The following is a 24,092-nucleotide window of genomic DNA, read 5'->3' on the forward strand; positions in this document are numbered from 1 at the left end:
AATACTTGCTTATGTACTGTGGCCACAAACCATTGTAATGGCTAAGATTTTTTCCCCTCCAAGAACCTGTTTTCCTTCCTGAAAGCCTATCACCCTCAGTGACAATGCATGTCCTAAAGGTATCTAGAACTTTAGTTTCTGCTTATACTGCTAAACCCTATTTTCTAGAATTTCACTTAGATGTTAACACATTTGTAAGGAATATTGGCCTATAGCCTCTTTGCCTACCCACCATGTGTTTGTTTTGTTTTGCTTTTGTAGTTTTTGGACAAGTAGGAGCTACTGAAGGGTTTTATTCAGAGGAGTAACCAGATTTTTTTTTTTTAAAGAGAAAGACCTCTCTTGCTGCATTGTTTAAAATAAATGGAGAGCAATGAGACTGATGCGATAGATTTTTAGCAATGCTATTGTAATAGCATAGGCATTAACTAATATAGTGATATACTCAAGAAGTATTTGGAAATAATTGAATAGAAATTGATAATCATATGTATGCAGAAGTTAAGGAAGAAGGAACAGTACAGGCTGACCCCCGGGCTTTTCACCTTTGTTATAACTTGACTATTAACTGCTGACAGATTAATTCAGAAGCAGTAATTCCTTCATCTACATTTTACTTTGCATTACAGAAAATGGCAAGATTACCTTTCAAGAATTTTTTATTAAGTTCTGTGATACATTGAACATGCCTAAAGCCTCAGGTGAGTTCCACTTAATATGTATCTACTGGCTCCGTGTGGAAGGACAGGCAGTGGTTTTCATGTTAAAACAACACAGGATTGGGGCGTCTGCGTCACTCAGTCGGTTGAGCAACTGACTCTTGACTTCGGCTCAGGTCATGATTCCAGGGTCATGGGCTCAACCTGCATCCATTCGCGCTGAGTATGAAGCCTGCTTAAGATTTCCTCTCTCCCTTCATCCTTCTCCCCAGCTTGTGCTCTCTCTCTCCCTAAAATAGTAAACAAACAAACAAAATCTTTTAAAAACCACACAGGATTAGATAAAGCACAGGTAAGTAAGAAACAATATAAAGATAAAACAATATAGGGGCACCTTGGTGGCTCAGTTGTTTAAGCGTCAGACTTCGGCTCAGGTCATGATCTTGTGGTCTGTGAGTTGGAGCCCCCCCATCAGGGTCTGTGCTGACAGCTCAGAGCCTGGAGCCTGCTTCGGATTCTGTGTCTCCCTCCCTCACTGCTCCTCCCCCACTCGTACTCGGTTTCCCTGTCTCTCTCTCTGTCAAAAATAAACAAACATTAATTTTTTTTAAAGATGAAACAATACAGTATTAGTTTATATAACTTGTGTTTGAATTATATGGCAAAGACTGCTAAGTTTACCCCAAACTCAAAGTTATGGGTAGTTTTACTTTGATAGTGCTAGAAAAATATTAGATTATATACTGTTCTCTGAGATTATTCACTAGGTATATCTGACCTGAATTTATCAGAATATTATAAACGATGAGAAAATAATTTTTAGAATGCAAATTGGTGCAGCCACTGTGGAAGACAATATGGAGTTTCCTCAAAAAGTTAAAAATAGAACTACCCTATGACCCAGCAATTTCACTACTAGGTATTTACACAAAAGGTACACAAATACTAATTTGAAGGGCCACGTGCACCCTGATGTTTATAGCAGCATTGTCAACAATTGCCAAATTATGGAAAAAACCCAAATGTCCATGGACTGATGAATGAATAAAGAAGTTACGGTGTATGTATATGTATATGTATATGTATATGTATATGTATATGTATATGTAATGGAATATTACTCAGCCATCAAAAGAATGAAATCTTGCCATTTGCAACAATGTGGATGGAACCAGGCTGGATTATGCTAAGCGAGATAAGTCAGGCAGAGAAAGACAAATACCATATGATTTCACACATGTGGAATTTAAGAAACAAAACGGATGAACGTAGGGGAAGGTGGGGGAAAGAGAGAGAAGCAAACCATATAAAGAGTCTTAACTATAGTGAACAAACTGAGGGTTGATGGAGGGAGGTGGCGGGGGATGGGCTAAAAGGATGATGGGTATTAAGGAGGGCATTTGTTACGTTGAACACTGGGTGTCACATGTAAGTGATGAATCACTAAATTCTACTGAAACCAAGAGTACACTATATGTTAACTAACTAGAATTTAAATAAAAATTTGAAAAATAAAAAGAAGACAACTTTAAAACTTTTGACCAACCTAGCAAAGTGGATTTTATACCTATCTTTTCTGTTTTTATGTATTCTCAACTACTCTCTTGACTATATTTTTGAGGAGCAAATTTATATTTATTGCAGTATAACTTGCATGTAGTAAAATTCACCTTTTTTTAGGTATATCGTTTTTTGAATCCTTAAAAATAATGTCATGTAACCATTACTAAACAGCACATAGACTGTATCACCACAGAAGTTTCTTTGTGTCCTTTTGTAGTCCATCCATTTCGCTAACCCTCATTCCTGGTGACCCCCGATCTATTCTTTGACTCTAAAGTTTTGCCTTTTCTAGGATGTCATGTAAATGGAATCAGAACATATGAAGCTCATTTGAGTCTGGCTTCTTTCACATAGCATATTATACTTTACATTCATCAACTTTTTGCATGCAGTGTGTTTATTTTTATTGATGAGTATTATTGCATTACATGAATGTAATGTTTGTGTATTTGCCAATTGATAAACTATTGAAATTTCCTGGGTTTTGGTGATTATGAGTGAAGCTTCTATAAATATTTATGTACAGGTATTTGTGTGGACATATATTTTCATTTCTCCTAGTTGAATACCTAGAAATGGGATTGCTGGGATATATATAATTAAATTGATAGAAACTGCCAAACATCAATTTATGATAGATAACATCCATTTATGATTAAAAACAAACCTCTCAACAAAGTGTGTACAGAAGGAACATACCTCAGCTTAATGAAGACCGTATACGAAAGGCCACATATATGCTCAATGGGGAAAAACTGAAAGCTTTTCTTCTAAGATCAGGAACAAGACAAGGATGCCTATTCTTGCCAGTTTTTTTGTTTTGTTTTGTTTACTAAAATATAGTTTACATAAAATGTTATATTAGTTTCAGGCATACAACATAGTGATTCAATAATTCTATGTATTGCTCACTTCTCACCATGATAAGTGTAGTTATCATCTGTCACAATAAAAGTGTCACAATACAGTGTTATTGACTATGTTCCCTATGCCGTAATTTTTCTCACTATTTTTACTCAACTTGTATTCACAGTATTGGAAGTCCTACTGAGAACAATTAGGCAAGAAAAGGGAACAAAAGTCATCCAAATTGGAAAGAAAGAAGTAAAACTGTTACTATTTGCAGATAACACAATCTTATATGTAGAAAACCCTAAAGGCCCTATTAAAAAAAACTGTTAGAACTAATAAACAAATTCAGTAAAGTTGCACCATATGAAATCCAATAGAAAAACCAGTTGCATTTCTATTTGCTAATAAACTATCAGAAAGAAATTAAGAAAACTATCCCATTACAATTGCATTGAAAAGAACAAAATCCCTAAGAATAAATTTAACCAAGGAGGTGAAAGACCTGTACACTGAAAACTATAAGACATTGAAGAAAGAAATTGAAGATGATGCAAATGAATGGAAAGATATTCCATGCTTGTGGAGTCAAAGAATTAATAACGTTAAAATGTCCATACTACCCAAAGCGATATACGGGCTCACTGCAATCCCTATCAACATTCCAATGGCATTTTTCACACCTAGAACAAACAATCCTAAAATTTGTGTGGAGCCATAGAAAACCCTGATAGCCAAAGCAATCTTGAGAAAGAGCAAAGCTGGAGCCATCATACTTTCTGATTCCAAACTTTATTACAAAAGTATAGTAATCAAAACTCTATGGTATTGGCATAAAAACAGACATCAGTGGAACAGAACGGAGAGCTCAGAAATAAACCCTTGCGTATACGGTCAATTCATTTATGACAAACGAGGCAAGAATATATGGTGCGGAAAGGACAGACTCTTCAATAAGCGGTGTTGGGAAAACTAGACAACCACATGCAAAAGAATGAAACTGGATTCCTATCTTAGACTATGATTAAATACTTGCACTTGTAAGACCTGAAACCATAAAACTCCTGGAAGAGGGGCGCCTGGATGACTCAGGTAATTGTCTGGCTTGGCTCAGGTCATGATCTCGCGGTCTGTGGGCGTCGGGCTCTGTGCTGACAGCTCGGAGCCTGGAGCCTGCTTCGGATTCTGTGTCTCCCTCTCTCTCCTCCCCTCCCCGGCTCATGCTCGCTCGCTCTCTCTCTCTCTCTCTATCTCTCTCTCTGTGTCACAAAAACAAATGAGAAATGTTGAAAAAAAATTTTTTTAACGTTTAAAAAAAATCTAGGAAAAAACATAGGCAGTAAGCTCTCTGACATCCATCTTGGAAAAAATTAAAAAAAAAACAATTTTGTCTATTAATACGATATCATAGGTAAAGTCAAAGAACAAATAACAATATGGTAGAAACTACAATGTATATCACAGAAGAAAAATAGAAAAATGGGCAAAAATCATGGATATATAAATCATAAAAAAGATCTTAAATGGCTTATGAACATATTAAGAGATGTTTGATTTTACTCATAATACGAAATATGCAAATTAAAATGGAGATACAATTTCTCACCCATTAGATTGGCAAAAATTGAAAACCTTCACAGCATACTCTGTTAGGTTGTAGAGAAAAAGACGTTTACCTATAGCTGGTGGGCATTTAACATGCTACCATTCTAATGGAGGGAATTTGGCAATGTCTAACAGAACCACATATGCCTTTACCTTTGGACCCAGCAATCCTGCTTCTAGGAATTTTCCCTGAAGATACCCTCCAACAATGTGAAAATATAGATACATAAGATTATTCATTACAGAATTATTTGAGATGGCAAAATATAATGAAAATACTTAATGTGTAAACATTGGAGGTTAGTTGAATAAACTTTAGTTTCTATGTACAGTAGAGTATTATACAACTATAAAAAAGAATTTTTTAAAAAGGAGTTTCAGGGGTGCCTGCATGACTTAGTCGGTTAGGCGTCCGACTTTGGCTCCGGTCATGATCTCACGGCTCGTGAGTTCAAGCCCCGTGCCAGCCTGGAGTCTGCCTTGGATTCTGTGTCTCCATCTCTCTCTGCCCCTCCCCTACTCATGCTCATGCTTTCTCTCTCTCTCTTTCCAAAATAAACATTAAGAAAAAAGAATTTCATACCTCTGCTTTTTGTACTACTGATTTTATACCTTTCCAGCATTTAAAACTACAAATTTCCCTCTGAGCACTTTCACAGCATCTCACAAAATTTTATATGTTGTGATTTGATAATCACTTATTTCAAATATTTTCTAATTTACCTTGTGATATCTCATTTGAAACATGAGTTATTTAGAAATGTACTATTTAGGGGCACCTGGGTGGCTCAGTTGGTTAAGTGTCCGACTTCGGCTCAGGTCATGATCTCATGGTTCCTGGGTTGGAGCCTCGTGTCGGGCTCTGTGCTGACGGCTCAGAGCCTGGAGCCTGCTTCGGATTCTGTGTCTCCCTCTCTGTCTGCCCCTCTCCCACCCACGCTCTGCCTCTCTCTGTCTCTCAAAAATAAATAAACATTACAAAAATTAAAGAACTATATTATTTAATTTCCAAATATTTGGACATGTGCTAGGGATCTTGTTACTGATTTCTAATTTAATACACCTTGGTCAGAGAATTTATTTCGTACAATTTAAATTCTTTTAAATACATTAAGATTTGGTTTAAAGACTAGCATGTGGTCTACCTAGGTGAATATTCCATGTGCACTTGAAAGAATGTATATTCTGTAGTTGTTGGGTAGTGTTCTATAAATATCATTAGGTTAGATTGTTTGCTAGTTTTGTTGGATATTCTAATTTCTGATTTTTTTTAAACATTAAAATTTTTTTTTGTTTTAATATTTATTTTTGAGAGAGAGAGGGGGAGAGAGAGAGAGAGAGAGAGAGAGAGAGAGAGAGAAAGAGAAAGAGAGTACGAGCAGGGGAAGGGCAGAGAGAGAGGGAAACACAGACTCCAAAGCAGGCTCCAGGCTCTGAGCTGTCAGCACAGAGCCCAACACAGGGCTCTAACTCATGAACTGTGAGATCGTGACCTAAGCCAAAGTCAGACACTTAACTGACTGAGCCACCCAGGCGCCCTTAATTCTTACTGATGTTTATTCTAGTTGTTCAATTAATTACTAAGTGCAAGATTTTCAAATCTGCAGTTCTGATTATGGGTTCATGCATTCCTCCCTTTAATTCTGCAAGCTTTTGCTATATTTGGAAGGCTCTTGTTAGATGCATACACATTTGATATTGTTGCAAAATTTAATGTATATGACCTTATGAAATGTACTTTGTCTGTTGCTCTCTTTTGTCTTATTTTTGCTGCTCTTCTGTTTCTTTCCCCCAGTTTCCTTACTTATATTTATACATTTATGTGTACCTATTGTCACCTATTTTAAATTATTTTAGGTACATAAATAAATACAAATACTGCCTTTTCTCTTAAGTATAATTTTATATCTTGGGAGATTTTTTCCCCCACTCTTTTTTAAATATAAAGGAGACGGGTGCCTGGGTGGCTCAGTCGGTTGAGCGTCTGACTTCAACTCAGGTCATGATCTCGCGGTCTGTGAGTTCGAGCCCCGTGTCAGGCTCTGTGCTGACAGCTCAGAGCCTGGAGCCTGCTTCAGATTCTGTGTCTCCCTCTGTCTCTGCCCCTCCCCAGATCATGCTCTGTCTTTCTCTCTCTCTCTGTCAAAAATAAATAAACATTAAAAAAAATTAAAGTATAAAGGAGAAACATGAAAATTCCTTTCTAAGTGAAGGTGATTATCTCTTCCCAGGAAATAAAAATCAATTTTACAACATCAACATTTACAAAAATGAACTTAAAGACATTCCTGTACTTCAGCAAAATTTAAATGCCATTGGAATCTATCTAACAGATGATAAAATAAAGGAGACTTTGGATAACACTCATCCTAACGGTGAGTAATTATTTCAATTTAAAATAACAAATTTTGCGTATTTCAGAAGTTTCACTCTAAATGCCAAAGGAAATATACTGCCATATATCTTTTAAAAGAGAAATTAAAAATTGTTTCTTGTCTATCAATTTATGGGTTTTTATCAGAGGAATTGATGTTCAAAGTGCATCTCTGACAGCTTTATTTTAGGTCGATTCTGCATATCACACGTGTCACAATAGGATTACCAGTCCTCTCCATTATTTTTGTGTTTATAGCTCTGGTGTTATAACATCAAGTGGTCCTTTTTACAATAATATCTAAATTCTTTCTTTTTTTCTTTTTTAAAAAAAGATGAAGTGGTGAGTTTTAAGGATTTCATCAGAGAATTGGACAACAGTGATGAATTTATCGAGTGCCACAGTAAGTATGAAATTCAAAATGCATATGAACAGGAACTTCATTTTTGGGGGTCGGTGTATGTATAGGTATGTGCGTATATAGACTTTATATATACTCTACCAAACCCCCCTTTTATGCATTTTCTCATTTAAACTCAGTTGATGTTGTAAACTCTAGGTTTTCACACATAGATACATATTTTTCATACTGTAATATTCTTGAATTATTTAAAAAAATTTCTGTTGTCTCTCTTTCTTCCTTGTCATGTGTTTTATTGCTATATTCTTTCTTTTGTCCTTCCTAATGCTGATGGGGTTATCCATCTTATAATCAAAGTAATCAAGTTTGGTTTTTTAAATCACATCTAATGACTTTTCCCCTCTGTATTCTTATCTTTCTTGTTTATTTCTTCATATATATATATTTTTACATTTGCTCTCTATCTCCTTGTGAAAAACATTGGCTAAATGCTTAACTTTTTTCGGTTTGTTTTGACATTTCAGCACAGTTCTATCATGAGGACACTAAAACAGCCTTGGACCACAGACATTGAGATTGAGAATTGTAGTCCTAAAACGGGGGTTTTAAAAGAAGTATTGAAATAAGTGGATTCTCTCTAAAGAATCTGTACTTGGGATGCAGTTCCACTCACTATCTCAGGATAAGTTTGGTGGGAACCTTGACAAATTAATTCTATATTCATTATAGAAGATTATAGATCTATGAATAGCTAAGACCCTTTTGGGAAAAAAAAAGATAAAGATCTTGCTTTGTCACATGTTAGTACATAGCATAATGCTGTTGTAATATAGACCTGTGAAAATAGACCAGTGCATCACAATACAGAACCCGGTAGAGACTTCTATTAATGGGAACTCGGAATGTGATAGAAATGACATCATCAGTTAGTGGGGAAAAGATGTATTATTTAGCTTCTGATTTGAGAAAATTGTCTTACAATGCAGAGAAAATGAAGTAGAATCCCTATGTCATACCATATACAAAAATAACCTTCAAAGAATCAAATGAATGTTAAAATGGATCTCAAAGATTAAACTATAAAGCTGATGGAAGAAAATGTAAGAAAAACTATTGTGCCTTGTGGTTATGGATACCTTCGTAAAGATGTTACTCCCCAAAAGCACAACCATGGGGTAAAAAAGGATTTGATTACATCAAAATTAAGGATTTCTGGTAAATCAAGGACTCTAAAACATGTAACAGACTGGAGAAGAAGATAATTACAAGATAACCAACAAAAAATTAATATCTCAAATATAAGGAAATTCTGCAAATCAACAGTAGAAAGAAAGAAATCAACTGGAAAAATAAGTAAGGATATAAGACTTAGTATACAGGAGGAGAAACCCACATAGCTAAATATGTGTATGAAGAGAGTTGGCAATACTCACAAATTGCTAGTGAGTAGGTAAAGTGGTACAGCATTCCAGATTGCAATCTAGCAGTACTTGTCAAATTCAGTATGCATATTTCTTATGATCCAATAATTCTATTCTCAGATAAATAGCCCAGAGAAGTTTCTTGTAGAGACATGTACAGGGATGCTCCCTGCAACATTATGGGAGGAAAGAAATGAAAACAATCTATGAGTCCACGATTGGGGAAATGGTTGAATAAAATACGGTCCATACATACACGTCATAACAGTAAACTAGATTTACATTTGCACCAGAGAGAGACCTCAGTAACAATACGGTTCCATGAAGAAAGGAAAAAATGGAATAAGTGTATAACAAAGAATGCTTTATATAGGTTGGGTTTCTACTAATGCCCATAAAACACAACCATATTTATATCTATTTCCAGGTAAACACTGAATTCTAAATAGAAAGATGAGATTGAAATAGACGGATTGAAAGAAATTGAGAAAGAGATTGAGATTGAAGTGACAGTATTAACAAAGTTGACTTCAGAAACAGATTAGAGTACTCTGTATCCTAAACACATACACATTCTTTTCAAATACTTATGGAATAGCCACAAAAATAGATGATGTATTTAAGCCACAAATAAAAATTTCAGTGAATTCTAAAAATCAGAAGTCATTCACACCACATAGTCTGACCATGATGTTGTGACATTAAAATTATTTGTGAAAGAAAGGAAAAGTGTTGCTTTTAAGATGAAAAACAAATTGCCTTGTAAGTAATTCCTTGGTTGAAGAATAAAAGAAACCTGAAAGATTTTAGAAATGATGACAGTGAAAGCACTATGTATCAAATCGTGTAGAGTGTGACCAAAACAATCTTACAGGATATTTTATAGCATTAAATGCTTTTATTAGAAAACAAGAAATATCAAAAATAATTTATCTTTTTTTGAGTTTATTTATTTTCGGAGAGAGAGTGCGTATGGGGGGGCGGGGGGGGGGGAGAGCAGAGACAGAGAAGGAGAGACAGAATCCCAAGCAGGCTCCTTGCTGTCAGCGCAGCTGACATGATCGTGACCTGGGCCAAAATGAAGAGTGGGACGCTTAACCGACTGAGGCACCCAGGCGCCTCCAGAACAATGTATCTTAAACGTTCAGCTTACAGAGCTAACCAGCAGGATAAACAACAAAAGAGCAGTACAATCCCCCTGAAAAGTGCTAGTCAGGAGCTAACAAAGTGGAAAGTTGAAGTTAGTGAAATAGAACACACACACACGCACGCACGCACGCACGCACACACACACACACACGCACGCACACGCACTTATCCATATAACCAAAAGTTGGTTCTTTCAAAAGACTAATAAAGAACTCTTTAGGAAGTATGATGAAGGGGAAAAAATAGGGAGGACATAATAAAGAAGACAGTTGTAACTTGGATACAAGGGAGATTAAAAGATATAAATGAATAACACTTAAGTTAGTAAAGCAACAAATTATTGGCATGTCATCAACAACACTGTCATTCTTTCCAAATGTTTAGATAAAGACAGAAAGGGCTGCCTTTTTTTTAATGTTTGTTTATTTATTTTTGAGAGAGAGAGAGTGAGCGAGCATGAGTAGGGAAGGGGCAGAGAGAGAGAGTGCCAGATCTGAAGCTGGCTCTGCGCTGACAGCACAGCGCCTGATGTGGGGCTCGAGCTCACAAACCGTGAGATCAAGACCTGAGCCAAAGTCAGACACTTAACTGACTGAGCCACCCAAGTGCCCCCTTTTGTTTCCCCATCATGGCACTATTTTCTTAGAGATAATTTTGGTATTTTGTTGTTTTGTTTAGCTTCCTGCATTGAACTAGTAAGGTAAACTATTTCAGTGTGTCTTGTTTTCTGATATAAGCATTGTAAACCTATAAATGTTGTAGAGCTTTCAGTTTGGAGAATATTTCAGAGAGACAAAAATCTCTCAAGACTGGGTATTCTAGAAAATGAATACATTTCACCCAAATCAAGTTGTTATGTGCGTCTCTGGATAGACTGACCTACTAGATACCTTTGTATTTTGTCATGTCTCTGTTTAGGAATAGAAGATGCATGTAACATTGTTAATAGTGTCTTTGATAGGAAAGTTGAAGTTAAAGACCTTTTATCTGCATTGGAGGGCCTGGAGAAACCTTTAAATGAAGAAAAACCTGAGGGGTTACTGAACTCTGAAACAGATGGTGAGTTCTTGAGTTACCTCTCAGTTTTCCTGTTTAGACTATATGTGTTCATGCTGGCTCATTTTTTTTTTTTTTTTTTTTTAAGAATACTAATACCATAGGTTTAGGAAGATTGTTATGGGACTGCTATGTTTATAAATTGGTTACTGAGAATTGTTGTAACCCTTTTGGAAAGTGTGTGGATACTCTTCTTTATTTGGAGAAGACTAGTAGAAACAAGTACTGTTTTTATCCAGGTTTTAAAATCGGATACGTCTTGGGGCGCCTGGGTGGCTCAGTCAGTTAAGCGTCCAACTCTTCATTTTGGCTCAGGTCATGATCTCACGGTTTGAGATCACGATCTCACAGTGCTCTGCACTGACAGATGGAGCCTGCCTGGGATTCTCTCTCTCTCTTTGCTCTCTGCCCTTCCCCTGTTCTCTCCCTCTCTCTCTCCCTCTCAAACATAAATAAATAACCATTTAAAAAATGTTTAAAAAGATGTTTTCAAACATTTTAAAAAATAAATAAAATCAGATACTTCTTTTTTAAAGATTTTTAAAAATGTTTTTATTTATTTTTGAGGGAGAGAGAGTGGAGGAGGGTCAGAGAGAGGGAACACAGAGTCTGAAGCAGGCTCCAGGCTCTAAGGTGTCAGCACAGAGCCTGACGCGGGGCTCAAACTCATGGACCATGAGATTATGACCTGAGCCGAAGTCAGACGCTTGACGACTGAGCCACCCAGGCGCCCCATCTTTTTTCTTTTTAGGTCATTTATGCTAGTGGTTTGTCAATTTTAATAACTCTTAACTAATTCCTGGCTTTCTGATCCTCTCTATCGTGTGTGTTTATTGTTTCCTCGATTTATGTTTTCATCTGTATCATTTTCTTCTCTACCATTGATTTTGTGACATTTTGTATATATATTTCACATATAGAATGAAATGATCACAACGATAGATCTAGTTAACACGTCACCATGCATAGTTAAAAGAAGGGGTTTTTTTCTTATGTTGAGAAATTTTAAGATTTACTCTCTGAGCAACCTGCAAATATGCAATACAGTATATTTTTGGATATATATGTATTTTCTATTCTTTTAATTTCACTCTTTCTGTACTCTTCTAAAAAAAGATAAATTTGAAAACATGTAAGGGAAACTAAAATTTGAAAAGAAAGAAACAGGACATAAAGAAATTAAAAATATAATAAAATTAATTAGCAGACAACAATATTAGCAGATTAAACATGGGTGAAGAGAGAAATATGAAGTGCAAAGGAGTTTGAAGAAATTATACAGAATGCAGCATAGAAAGACAGAGTTGGAATATAGGAAAGAGGTTAGGGGCGCTGGGGTGGCTCAGTTGATTGAGCATCAGATTTCTGCTCAGGTCATGATCTTGTGGTTTGTGAGTTAGAGCCCTGCATTGGGCTCACTGCTGGAAGCATGGAGCCCTCTTCAGATCCTCTGTCTCCCTCTCTGCACATCTCCTACTCTCTCTCTCCCCCACATAAATAAACATTAAAAAAAAGAAGAAGAAGAAGAAGCTAAAAGGAAGGCAGAATGAAGAGGTCTACTTATTATGGCAATCAGTTTGAAATATATATGTGTATCTCTGATTACGTTATATATTAGTTACAACTAATATAATGTTCCATCTCAGTAAAGCTAGAAAAAGAAAGAATGAAAAGATGTGATATATATCCACACAGGAGAGAAGAGACAGAGTGGTTGCAGAGAAAATATTTGGAGAACTATAGCTGAGAATTTTCCAGAATGAGAAAGACCTAAACCTACCAATACAAGAATTCCAGTGAATCCCACATAGGATGAAAGGAAATCCATACGTAGGGTTATCATGATGAAACTGTGACATACCAAAGAGAAAGAAAAATCTTAAAGGTAGCTAGAGAGAAAAGTCAGATTATCTATAAAGGAGGAACTGTTTCTTATTCTTGATATTTTTTTCTGGGTCTTGAAATCTAGAGAAACATTTTTGTAAATTGAGGATAACCACCCCACGTTCCCCTCCACTTTGGGAGGAACTTAGGCTTTGTCTGAGCCTTTGAAAGTACAAACTAAAATTCATCCAATTTTGTTTTGTTTTAGTTTTGTGTTTGGCAAACACTCTTTGGGTAAAAACAGTCGCCGTGTTTCTGGATTACAGCCTTTCATCAGTTGTTTGGTCTGGGAATTTCTTACTTTCTTGGCAGCACATTGATGAATTCAAGATTTAAAAAAAATTTTTTTTTTTTAACATTTATTTTTGAGACAGAGAGAGACAGAGCATGAGTCGGGGAGGGTCAGAAAGAGAGAGGGAGACACAGAATCTGAAACAGGCTCCAGACTCCAAGCTATCGGCACAGAGCCCGACGCGGGGCTCGAACTCACGGACTGTGAGATCGTGACCTGTGCCGGAGTCGGACGCTTAACCGACTGAGCCACCCAGGCGCCCCAAGATTTTTTTTTATAGCAATAATTTTATTTAGAATTTTTAGTTGTTTTTAGTAGGAGGGCTGATCCAGATATCTAGCTACTAAATACCAGAAATTGAAATCATTTTTTTCTTTCAATTAAATTAAATCAGACCCTGGGGGCAGGGTGGTTGATTACTGGCACCCTCTCCCATTCCAAAGTCACACCATAATGTGGGAGACAGAGGTAAAACTTCCTTGCATTGTGTTTCTACTGACGCTTTGTTGTTGGAGCCTGTGGTAATCCTGCATCTGTGTGAAGGGAAGCTCCCACAGGGTAATTCTCACTCTTTCCCATCAAACCTCTAGTCTCTCAACCCCTCCCTGTCCCTCTCTTTCCTTCTGTCTCTGTCTCCAGACAAACTCTGCCTCTCTATTTAGGCATTTGGCATATTTTCTTCAATGACTCTAGGTTTTTGCAAACACAGTCCCTACAAAAACTCTCAGTCTACAAAAATCTCAGGAGTGAGGAAATATTTAAGGCCAAGCTAACTGCTTCGAATAGGAAAGATGGGTCAAATTATCCTGCCACTTCAAGAGGTATAGTGCCATAGCTCCAATATTTGCTATTTAGATAAATTACAATAGACTTCAATAGAGAAGGGTAACTTTTGAATCAGGCTCTGCAGAGTCCGCTAACTCAAATGCCTGCAGTAGCCAGGCACGTAATGCAAAATTAATAAAATGAGTTGGTTATAAGACAAAAGGAAGGGGTGTGGACTGTAAGGTAACTTGAGAGCATGTGTCCTAGATGAAGATAGTTAAATTCAAATGGAAAGAAAACCCCACCACTCCCTAGGACAATGAACATGACTGAATCTCAGCTATATTCAGTCTGTGGGCTACCAGCCTATGATCCCTGAAGCAGGCTTCTGTAGGAGTGGGAACACAATCTTTTCCTTCTACCCTTCTAGGTTCCCAGCTGGAGCCCTGTAACAAAAGACAGATCAACAAGAGAAAAGCATTCAAATTTAATATAAATTTTACATGAAAGGGGAATATTCATAAGGAGTTGTTAAACCTTGGTGTTTAATGTTTTGGTGTTAGCTTTGATGAAGCGTGGAAAGTGGTAGAAAACTGTGATGGGACAAAATGATATGAGCTGAGGGTGGTCAACCAGGGGAAACTTAGTAAGGTCTGTTCGTTCAGATTCCTCTTGGTGTCCCTCCAACCCTCAGTCTTCAGAGATAAGGATGCACCCTCCCTCTGGGTATAGCAAGGGCATCTCTCACATGAGTGTCTTATGACCTGCCTCGGGGCAGGGGATGGGGAGGTCTGAATCCTAACTGTACCTTGCAATTCCCAGATTGTGTTTCCTTGCATTCCCTGTTTGTGTGTGTGTGTGTGTGTGTGTGTGTGTGTGTGTGTGTGTGTGTACACGCACATGCTCATAATCTAAGTGTATTTCTTACCATGCATTATGGTCACAGAAGTTTGAAAGCTGAATGAAATTGAAACAATACCAGATCCCTGCTTTCATGAGCTTAAAATCTATTTAAATTCCATTTTGTTTCTTAACTTTGCAGAAAGTAAAAAGATCTTAAAAGATGTAACTGATGTTTTCACTAATTCACCTAAACCATCAACACCATTCAATAGTAAGTATAGTAAAAGAATGAAAATTAAAAGTAAATTTCTAAGATAATTCAATGGTATTCTTTTTCTAAAATATGGTTTGTTTTCCCCTGTATTTTTAATTCCTTAAGTTTTCTTTTTAATGTATCAAGATGTTATAATCTGCTTTCTTATTCCTTATCATATTTAATCTGTGCTTTGACTGTAATGAATTATTTAGAATTACATTCCTAGAATATGCTTTCTTAAAGCGAAATAGTTTGTCTCAGTATATGCTCCAGTATAAGGTACACATTTTCTCCCCTGGTGAATCTAATACAATTTTCTCTCACCTCCAATAATTTCCATATGCTTCTTTTTCTCACCTATAGTGAAATGTTAAAAAAAAGTACAAAAAAAAAAAAAAAAAGGATTTACTGCATGTAATACTAGTAGGTAGGCTAGCAAGAAAGAGAGGCTTTCTGATGCCTAGGATAGGGTGTGGCTGTTTTTCAGTGCATAACAGATTTATATTTTTCAGTTTTCCTTTTGCCAACTAGCTGGGTTCTATTTTTGATATTTGACTTCATTCCAAGAGCTATTTATTATCAAGCTGTTCTTGAAATGCTTTACAGTCTCTGAAAGACTGGAGCATGTAGTAGAAAAACCTTTGAGGAGAAATAGTTAATAAATAAAAGCAAACTTGTACAAAAATGTTGCAGAAACTCAACTTTTAGCTGGCTAGGGGTATGTTAAATTTTGCTTATTGTTTAAGTGACTTCTGAAAACAAAGCCCACTGACATGTTTTGAAAGCCCTCTAACTCAGAATTCCTTTTGTAATGCATCTACTCTGTGCAGGTTAGGGTGTTAAGTCTAAAAAAGGGCTTTGCCTCAACTTCCTCATCAGTTCTCTATTCTTGACATGTCTACAGATTTATTTAAAGAGATTACAACTCTTGATAAGATCAGAAATGATAAGATGCCTATAAATGAGCTGAGGTCCCAACTCCGGAAGGCTAGAATTCCATTAAGCAACAAGACGTTCCAGGAAATTCTGGGTCAAGCATCTATTGATGGTGAGTCCTTTTTAAAAGAACAATCTCTGTTGAAGTCCTAGTTTTACTGTGTGCTTGGGATATGTTTTATATATGTATGTTTTAGATAAACTAGGTCTTAGAAACATAATGAGAATGTAGGCATACTGAGAACAAATTAAAATTAATATTTTTTTACTCTTGGAAGTATTTTTAAGAGTCACCCTCTGTCTGACATCACATTTGTAAAATGCATACATCAATATTTAATTAAGACAAATAATACGGTTAGAATTTTTTCTTGTTTTAAGGGAATAGATTCGTGGTAAAATTCTTTTAAATTGATTAGTTTTTATCTGGCTAATTTTCAGACATTAACAAAATTTGTCCCCCCCCCCCCCCACACCATTCCCTGTCATGGTTATTTTAATGATGATTATTCACATTGACACCTTTGCCATTTTGTAATCCTTATACTTTACTTTTTAGAAAATAGTGAAGTAAGTCTCAAACAAATGTTGGAGGCTTTGAACACAAATAAGCCAGCTCCTGAATTTGAAGGTGGGTCATATTTCCCATTGCCTTTTGTTATTATTAAACAGTATTGTGAGCTATAAATGATATTCAAAAGCTGTATATTTTTATAATTAAAAGTACACAGTTTGACATATGCACACACCTATAAACCTGTCATCACAATCAAGGTAATGAACACATCCCTGACCTGCAAAACTGCCTCATGCTCCTCTGTAATCTCTCCTGCCTTTTTCCCATCCTGTTCCTCATCCGTAGGCAACCACTGATCTGCTTTTTGCCAGTATAGATCCATTGGCATTTACCAGACTTTTATAAAATGGGTATATTCTTTTTTGCAAGATGCTTTCATTCAGCATAATTATTTTGAGATTCATCCACGTAGCATGTATCAGCAGTTCATTCTTATTTATTACTGGCATAGCACTCCATTTTACTGATACACTGGTTTATCTACTTACCTGGTGAGGCTCGTTAGGCTATTTCCAGTTTGGGGCTCTTATAAATAAAGCTGTTATGAACAGTTGTGTACAATTTATTGTATGAATGTATGCTTTTCCTTTCTCTTGAGTAGTTACCAAAGATTGGCTGGTTCACATGGTAGGTGTATGTTTAACGTTTTAAGAAACTGCAAACGGTTTCCAGAGTGGCCACACCATTTTACATTTCCACCAGCAGTGTATGAAGAGGTCCAATTCCTCCATATCCTCGGGAGTGCTTGGTGTAGTCAGTCTTTTTAATTTTAATCATTCTAATAAGTGTGTAGTAGTATCTCATTGTGGTTTTAATTTGTGTTTCCTCACTGATTAATGATGTTGAGCATCTTCTCCTGTGCTTATTTGTCATCTGTGTATCTTCTTTATAAAGTGTCTATGCAGAGCTTTTGCCCGCTTTTAAAGTTGGATGGGTTTTGGGGCACCTGGGTGGCTCAGTCGGTTAAGCCGCCGACTTCGGCTCAGGTCATGATCTCGCGGTTCGTGAGTTCAAGCCCCGAGTCGGGCTCTGTGCTGACAGCTCAGAACCTGGAGCGTGTTTCGGATTCTGTGTCTCCCCTTCTCTCTCTGACCCTCCCCCGTTCATGCTCTGTCTCTCTCTGTCTCAAAAATAAATAAACGTTAAAAAAAATAATAAAAAAAAATAAAGTTGGATGGGTTTTTTTTGTATTTCTGTTTGTATTCTGGATACATGTCCTTTATGAGATATATACTTAGCAAATATTTTCTCCGAGTCTTCTACTGAGCACATTTTTCTCTGAGTGTCTTCATTTTCTTAAGTGTCTTTAGAAGAGCATTAGTTTTAATTTTGATGAAGTCCAGTTAGTTTTTTTTTTCTTTTACATATTGTGCTTTTGGTGTCACATGTATGAAAACTTTGCCTCACCCAAGGTTACAAATGTTTTATTATATGTTTTCTTCTAAAAGTTTTATGGGTTTTGGTTTTGCATTAAAAAATATTTTTTTAATATTTTTATTTATTTTTGAGAGAGAGAGAGAGAGAGAGAGAGAGAGAGAGAAAAAGCACAAGTGGGGGAGGGGCAGAGAGAGAGGGCGACAGAATCCAAAGCAAGACTCCAGGCTCTGAGCTATCAGCACAGAGCCTGAGGCGGGGCTCAAACTCACCGGGAGATCATGACCTGAGCTGAAGTTGGCTGCTTAACTGACTGAGCCACCCTGGCACCTCTGGTTTTGTATTTTAGCTCTGTGATCTATTTTGAGTTAATCTTTGTATGTGGAATAAAGTATGGATCAGAGTTCCTTTTTGTTTTGTTTTGTTTTTGCATATGGACCTTCATTTGTTCCAGCACCACTGTTGAAAAGATTGTATTTTCTCTATACTTTCTATACTGAAATTCCTTTGTAGTTTTGTAACAAATCATATAAATATACATATATATTTATTTCCTGGATTCTCTCTTCTGTTTTCAATATAAAGTAATACACCAGTAAAGAAAGTGGTGAAAATGAATAAGAGAATATGATAAAAATAATTTGTAATAACATTAGTCAATACTTTTATATATCTAGCACATCCAATTATCCTAGTTCTTTTTTCTCTGCATCCATTGTGCAAATTGACACTAGACACTTCAAACTAGATTCATACTTAGAGTCTGTGAAAACTTCGTACAGTGTTCATTAAAGAAGGATGTAAATACGACTGTCAAAACCACAGAAAGTTCAGAGCCATGTCGAGAAAGAAGTTGCTGCAGCTGAGGTTAAACAGGTTGTTTGTTGCCTGTTTTCTCCTCTATGGTTTTGATGGTTTCCTGGCTCACATTTAGGTCTTTCACCCGCTTTGAGTTTATTTTTGTGTATGGTGTGAGAGAGTGGTCCAGTTTCCTTCTTCTGCATGTTACTGTCCAGTTCTCCCAGCACCATTTGCTAAAGAGACTGTCTTTTTTCCATTGGATACTCTTTCCTGCTTCGTCAAAGATTAGTTGGCCATACATTTGGGGGCCCGATTCTAGGTTCTGTATTCTATTCCATTGGTCTATGTGTCTGTTTTTGTGCCAATACCATACTGTCTTGATGATTACAGCTTTGTAGTAGAGCCTGAAGTCTGGGATTGTGATGCCTCCTGCTTTGGTTTTCCTGTTCAACATTACTTTGGCTATTTGGGGTCTTGTGTGGTTCCCTACAAATCGAAACATTGTTTCCTCTAGCTCTGAGAAGAATGCTGGTGCAATTTTGATTGGGATTGCCTTGAATGTGTAGATTGCTTTGGGTAATATCGACATTTTAACAGTATTTGTTTTTCCAATCCATGAGCGTGGAATGTTTTTCCACTTCTTTGTGTCTTCTTCAAGTTCTTTCACAAGTTTTCTATAGTTTTCAGCATATAGATCTTTTACATCTTTGGTTAGGTTTATTACTAGGTATTTTATGGTTCTTGGTGCAATTGTAAATGGGATTGATTTCTTGTTTTCTCTTTCTGTTGTTTCATTGTTGGTGTATAGAAATGCAACCAATTTCTGTACATTGATTTTATATCCTGTGACTTTACTGAATTCATGTATCCGTTCTAGCAGCTTTTTGGTGGAGTTTTTTGTGTTTTCCATGTAGTGTATCATGTCATCTGCAAAAAGCCAAAGATTGACTTCTTCTTAGCCAATGTGGGTGCCTTTTATTTCATTTGCTGTCTGATTGCTTAAGCTAGGACTTCCAACACTCTGTTAAATAACAGTGATGAGAGTTCCAAAAGCAAGGGAAATAAAAGCAAAAATGAACTATTGGGACCTCATCAAAATAAAAAGCTTCTGTACAGCAAAGGAAACAATCAACAAAACTGAAAGGCAACTGATGGAATGGGAGGAAGATATTTGCAAATGACATATCAGATAAGGAGCTAGTATCCAAAATCTATAAAGAAGTTACCAAACTCAACACATGAAAAACAAATAATCCTGTGAAGAAACAGGCAGAAGACACAAACAGACACTTTTCCAAAGAAGACATCCAGATGGCCAACAGACACATGAAAAGATGCTTAACATCACTCATCATCAGGGAAATATAAATCAAAACCACACTGAGATACCACCTCACACAGGTCAGAGTGGCTAAAATTAACAACTCAGGAAACAACAGATGTGGGTGAGGATGTGGAGAAATGGGAACTCTCTTGCACTTGTTGGTGGGAATGAAAAGTGGTGCAGCCTCTCTGGAAAACAGTGTGGAGGTTCCTCAAAAAATTAAAAGCAGAATACCCTATGACCCAGCAATAGCACTACTAGGAATTTATCCAAAGGATACAGGAGTGCTGATTCATAGGGGCAAATGTACCCCAATGTTTATAGCAGCACTATCAACAATAACTAAATTATGCTGATTCATAGGGGTAAATGTACCCCAATGTTTATAGCAGCACTATCAACAATAACTAAATTATGGAAATAGCCCAAATGTCCATCAACGGATGAATGGATAAAGAAGATGTGGTTTATATATACAGTGGACTACTACTCGGTAACGAAAACGAATGAAATCTGGCCATTTGCAACAACGTGGATGGAACTGGAGGGTATTATGCTAAGTGGAATAAGTCAGTCAAGGAAAGAGAGATATATGTGTACACTCATGTGTGGAATTTGAGAAACTTAACAAGAGATCATAGGGGAAGGGAAAGGGAAAAAATAGTTTCAAACAGAGAGGGAGGCAAGCCATAAGAGACTCTTAAATACACAGAACAAACTAAGGATTTATGGGGGGGTGGGGATCAGGGGAAAGTGGGTGATGGGCATTGAGGAGGGTACTTATTGGGATGAGCACTGTATGTTGTTGTATGTAAGCGATGAATCATGGATTCTACTCCTGAAGCCAAGAGTACACTGTATACATTGAATGTTAGCTAACTTGACAATAAATTATATTAAAAGAAAAACACACACAGAGAAAGTTGTCCTCTCTCTTTTCTTACAGCTTCTTAAGTTATGAAGGTAAAACAAAATGCAATTAGAATAATCCACTAGGATCTTTATTTGCCACCTACCATTCTCTGAATGCCTGCTGATCAAAGTTTTTAACTGCAGATTTTCCTTGATAGACTGGAATGAGGAAAGTTTCTGTCTGCTGTCAATGCTCCAGCTGCCACAGGGGGATAAATGTAGAACCGGTCAAATTAAAATTTGGCAATATGGAAGTAAAAAAATGTATCTGATCTGTCCCAAAGAGTTGTTATTTGCATGGAAATAAAATCATCAGTTCATTTGAATTCACTGAATTCATTGAATCACATTCAATATATCGCACATTGAATTCATTGAACCACATTCAATATATCACACAAAAAGGAAATACTGTGTTTGAGGGCATGGAGTGGACACGGAGTTGAAGATGTGCAGTAGACAATGGTCTAGCCTAGAAATAGAAACTTGAGAGTCAGCAACATACAGTTTGTAGTGACAAGAGAATTCAGGAATGGTTTATAGAGTGCAACAAGAAGAGGGCCAAGGACACTGAAATGCTAACATTTAAGTAATGGTGGAGAAAGAATAGTTTATAAAGGACGTAACAGGAAGTAACTAGAACGAACGGTAGGAGAGAAACCAAAAGAAAGCTATAGCAACAAAACAAAGAGAAAAAAGAGTTTGAAGGAGGAAAGTATTAGATAAGACCAACAAATTAAGAAGTATTCATTAATTTGGGAATGAAAGAGGAAAGTATTAAATAAGACCCCAAAAAAGTATTCATTGATTTGGCAATAAATAGTTAATGGGTGAACTTGGTAAAAGCAGTTTTGAGAGGGTGGAAGCTAGATAAGACCAGTTTGATGTGTGAATGACAATATGATTGTGATGAATAAGAACACTTCTTTCCAGAAAATAGTTTGGGAAGGAAAGGAAAAGGAAAGAGTAGTGGTTAGAGGGCATCATCTAGGTTCAACAGAAGGCTTTTTAGAAATCTAGACTTAGGAGCTGGTTTTGACATGAATAGGATTTAAATAGGCAGACTGTAGATTGCATTCAGGACAAAAGTTTACGTAGCTAGAAAACCATAAGATGCCTTAAGGGCCAGCAAGAGAACCGATTTAGCTCGCTGTGGAAGTACTTTATGTTTCTTGAATCTACTAATTTTTCTTTGTTCTGTTTTTGTCTTCACAGAAAAGGGAGATACTTCTCTAAAGACTGCCCTTTTAGCACTGAAGAGCATTAAGCGTTTTCGAGATTTTAGAGGTGAGAATAATTAGGAAGTTTTGAACACAGAATATAGGAAATTTTTAGCTAGTTGTTGAAAAGTGATGGGCTACTTACATCAACATATAACTAATATGCTACAAGATTAAATGAATGGTATACATTCAGTATTTTGGGTATTCAGATGAAGGTGAGCTTCCTGTGTTCATGTAAGTCTAGTTTGAAACATTATAAGTTTGTAATTGAAGCAAATAATATGTCTTCTAACAAGGTTGCCAAAAATACGTGACCCTAAAAATGTTTTAATAAATTTAAGGTTTTTGATTAGGTAATACATTCACACAGATCATAAATAAAAAAGTATTGGAGCACTGGGTGGCTCAGTTGGTTAAGCGTTCGACTTCGGCTCAGGTCATGATCTCACAGTTCATGGGTTCAAGCCCAGCATCAGGCTCTGTGCTGCCAGCTCAGAGCCTGGAGCCTGCTTTGGATTCTCTGTCTCCCCCTCTCTCTGCCCCTCCCCTGCTCATGCTCTGTCTGTCTCTGTCTCAAAAATAAAAATAAAACATTAAAAAAAATTTTTTTAAGTAAAAATAAATAAAAAAGTATTTAAAGATACACAATGAAAATCTCCTTCTTGCCTGGTCTGTTCAGTTCCTATTCCTTTTCCCCAGTAACTAACTAATAAGTAACTAGTTTCTTTTTTTTTTTTTAATTTTTTGTTAATGTTTTATTTATTTTTGAGACAGGAAGTACTTAGATCGTTCGAGAAAATATGAATATATGTATGTATATATATGTATGAATGTATATATATATATATATATATATATATATATATATATATATATACACATACCTATCCCTCCCTCACTTTTTACGTGAGAGCATGACATGTACATTGTTCTGTATCCTTGATTTTTTAATACAGTAATATATTTTGGATATTTGTTCATATCAGAATATAAAGGCCTTTCTCATTCCTTTTTATAGTTGCATAGAGAACATGTGAATTCTCATTCTGATGGAAATTTATTTTTATTTAAAAAAATTTTTTTTGTTTATTTATTTTGGAAAGAGAGAGAGAGGCAGAGTGTGAGCAGGGGAGGGGCAGAGAGAGAGAGGGAGACACAGAATCCGAAGCAGGCTCCAGGCTCTGAGCTGGCAGCACAGAGCCCGAGATCGTGACCTGAACCAAAGTCAGACGCTCAACTGACTGTGCCACCCAGGCACCCCTGATGGAAATTCATATATTTAACTTATTGGGATCAGTGATCCTTCCAACTTGAATCTTTGTCTTTTCGATTGTGGTACCAAGAAACATTTTGCAGCGTCCCATGATGGATGCTCTAACTTTTGAGTATAATTTTGAAAATATCTAACTCACTTTAAAAATGAGTTAATTGCCTAATGTTTTAGGAACTTACCAAAACTCTTCTTTAACTCTTATTTTCAGTATTAAAAGTATCTTAGGGTCAAAAGTACATAGTTTTATCTCATAGTCTCTAAAGGTATACTTTATTTTCTTTGGTTTCAAATAATATCATTAATGGTTGGCAAATAATATTTTTGCATAGTGTTTGATGTTTTACCAAGCACTTTCACATAATTTATTTTTTTATAATTATTCTTTTTTTAAAAATATTTATTTATTTTGAGAGGGACAGAGACTATGAGCAGAGGAGGGACAGAGAGAGGGACACAGAATCCAAAGCAGTCTCCAGGCTCTGAGCTATCAGCACAGAGCCTGATGCAGAGCTCGAAATCACAAATTCACAAATCGTCATGAGATCATAACCTGAGCCGAAGTTGGACGCTTAACCGACTGAGCCACCCAGACGCC

The 24,092-nt window shown here is 36.4% G+C and overlaps 1 protein-coding gene and 2 long non-coding RNA genes across 3 annotated transcripts in view; 2 read left to right on the forward strand and 1 right to left on the reverse strand.

Annotated features, from left to right (window-relative positions):
• The window catches only part of LOC147571242 (EF-hand calcium-binding domain-containing protein 13-like), a 176,006-nt gene that overhangs the window by 99,887 nt on the left and 52,027 nt on the right, over nt 1–24,092 (forward strand). Inside the window, 1 exon segment of the mRNA XM_086696508.1 lies at nt 22,216–22,288. Within this exon segment, the coding sequence (XP_086552634.1) occupies nt 22,216–22,288 (73 nt within the window).
• LOC147571244 (uncharacterized) lies at nt 642–21,152 on the reverse strand. The gene is made up of 2 exons (XR_015247590.1): nt 21,106–21,152; nt 642–949 (listed from the first exon to the last, which is right to left on the reverse strand). It is a non-coding gene; the product is annotated as an uncharacterized LOC147571244 (long non-coding RNA).
• On the forward strand, nt 15,002–16,706 carry LOC147571245 (uncharacterized). The gene is made up of 3 exons (XR_015247587.1): nt 15,002–15,092; nt 15,982–16,125; nt 16,573–16,706. It is a non-coding gene; the product is annotated as an uncharacterized LOC147571245 (long non-coding RNA).

The sequence above is a fragment of the Puma concolor genome, unplaced genomic scaffold (assembly GCF_028749965.1).
Source record: "Puma concolor isolate L17-30 unplaced genomic scaffold, mPumCon1.1.hap2 unalloc_scaffold_38, whole genome shotgun sequence".
Taxonomy (NCBI): Eukaryota; Metazoa; Chordata; class Mammalia; order Carnivora; family Felidae; genus Puma; species Puma concolor.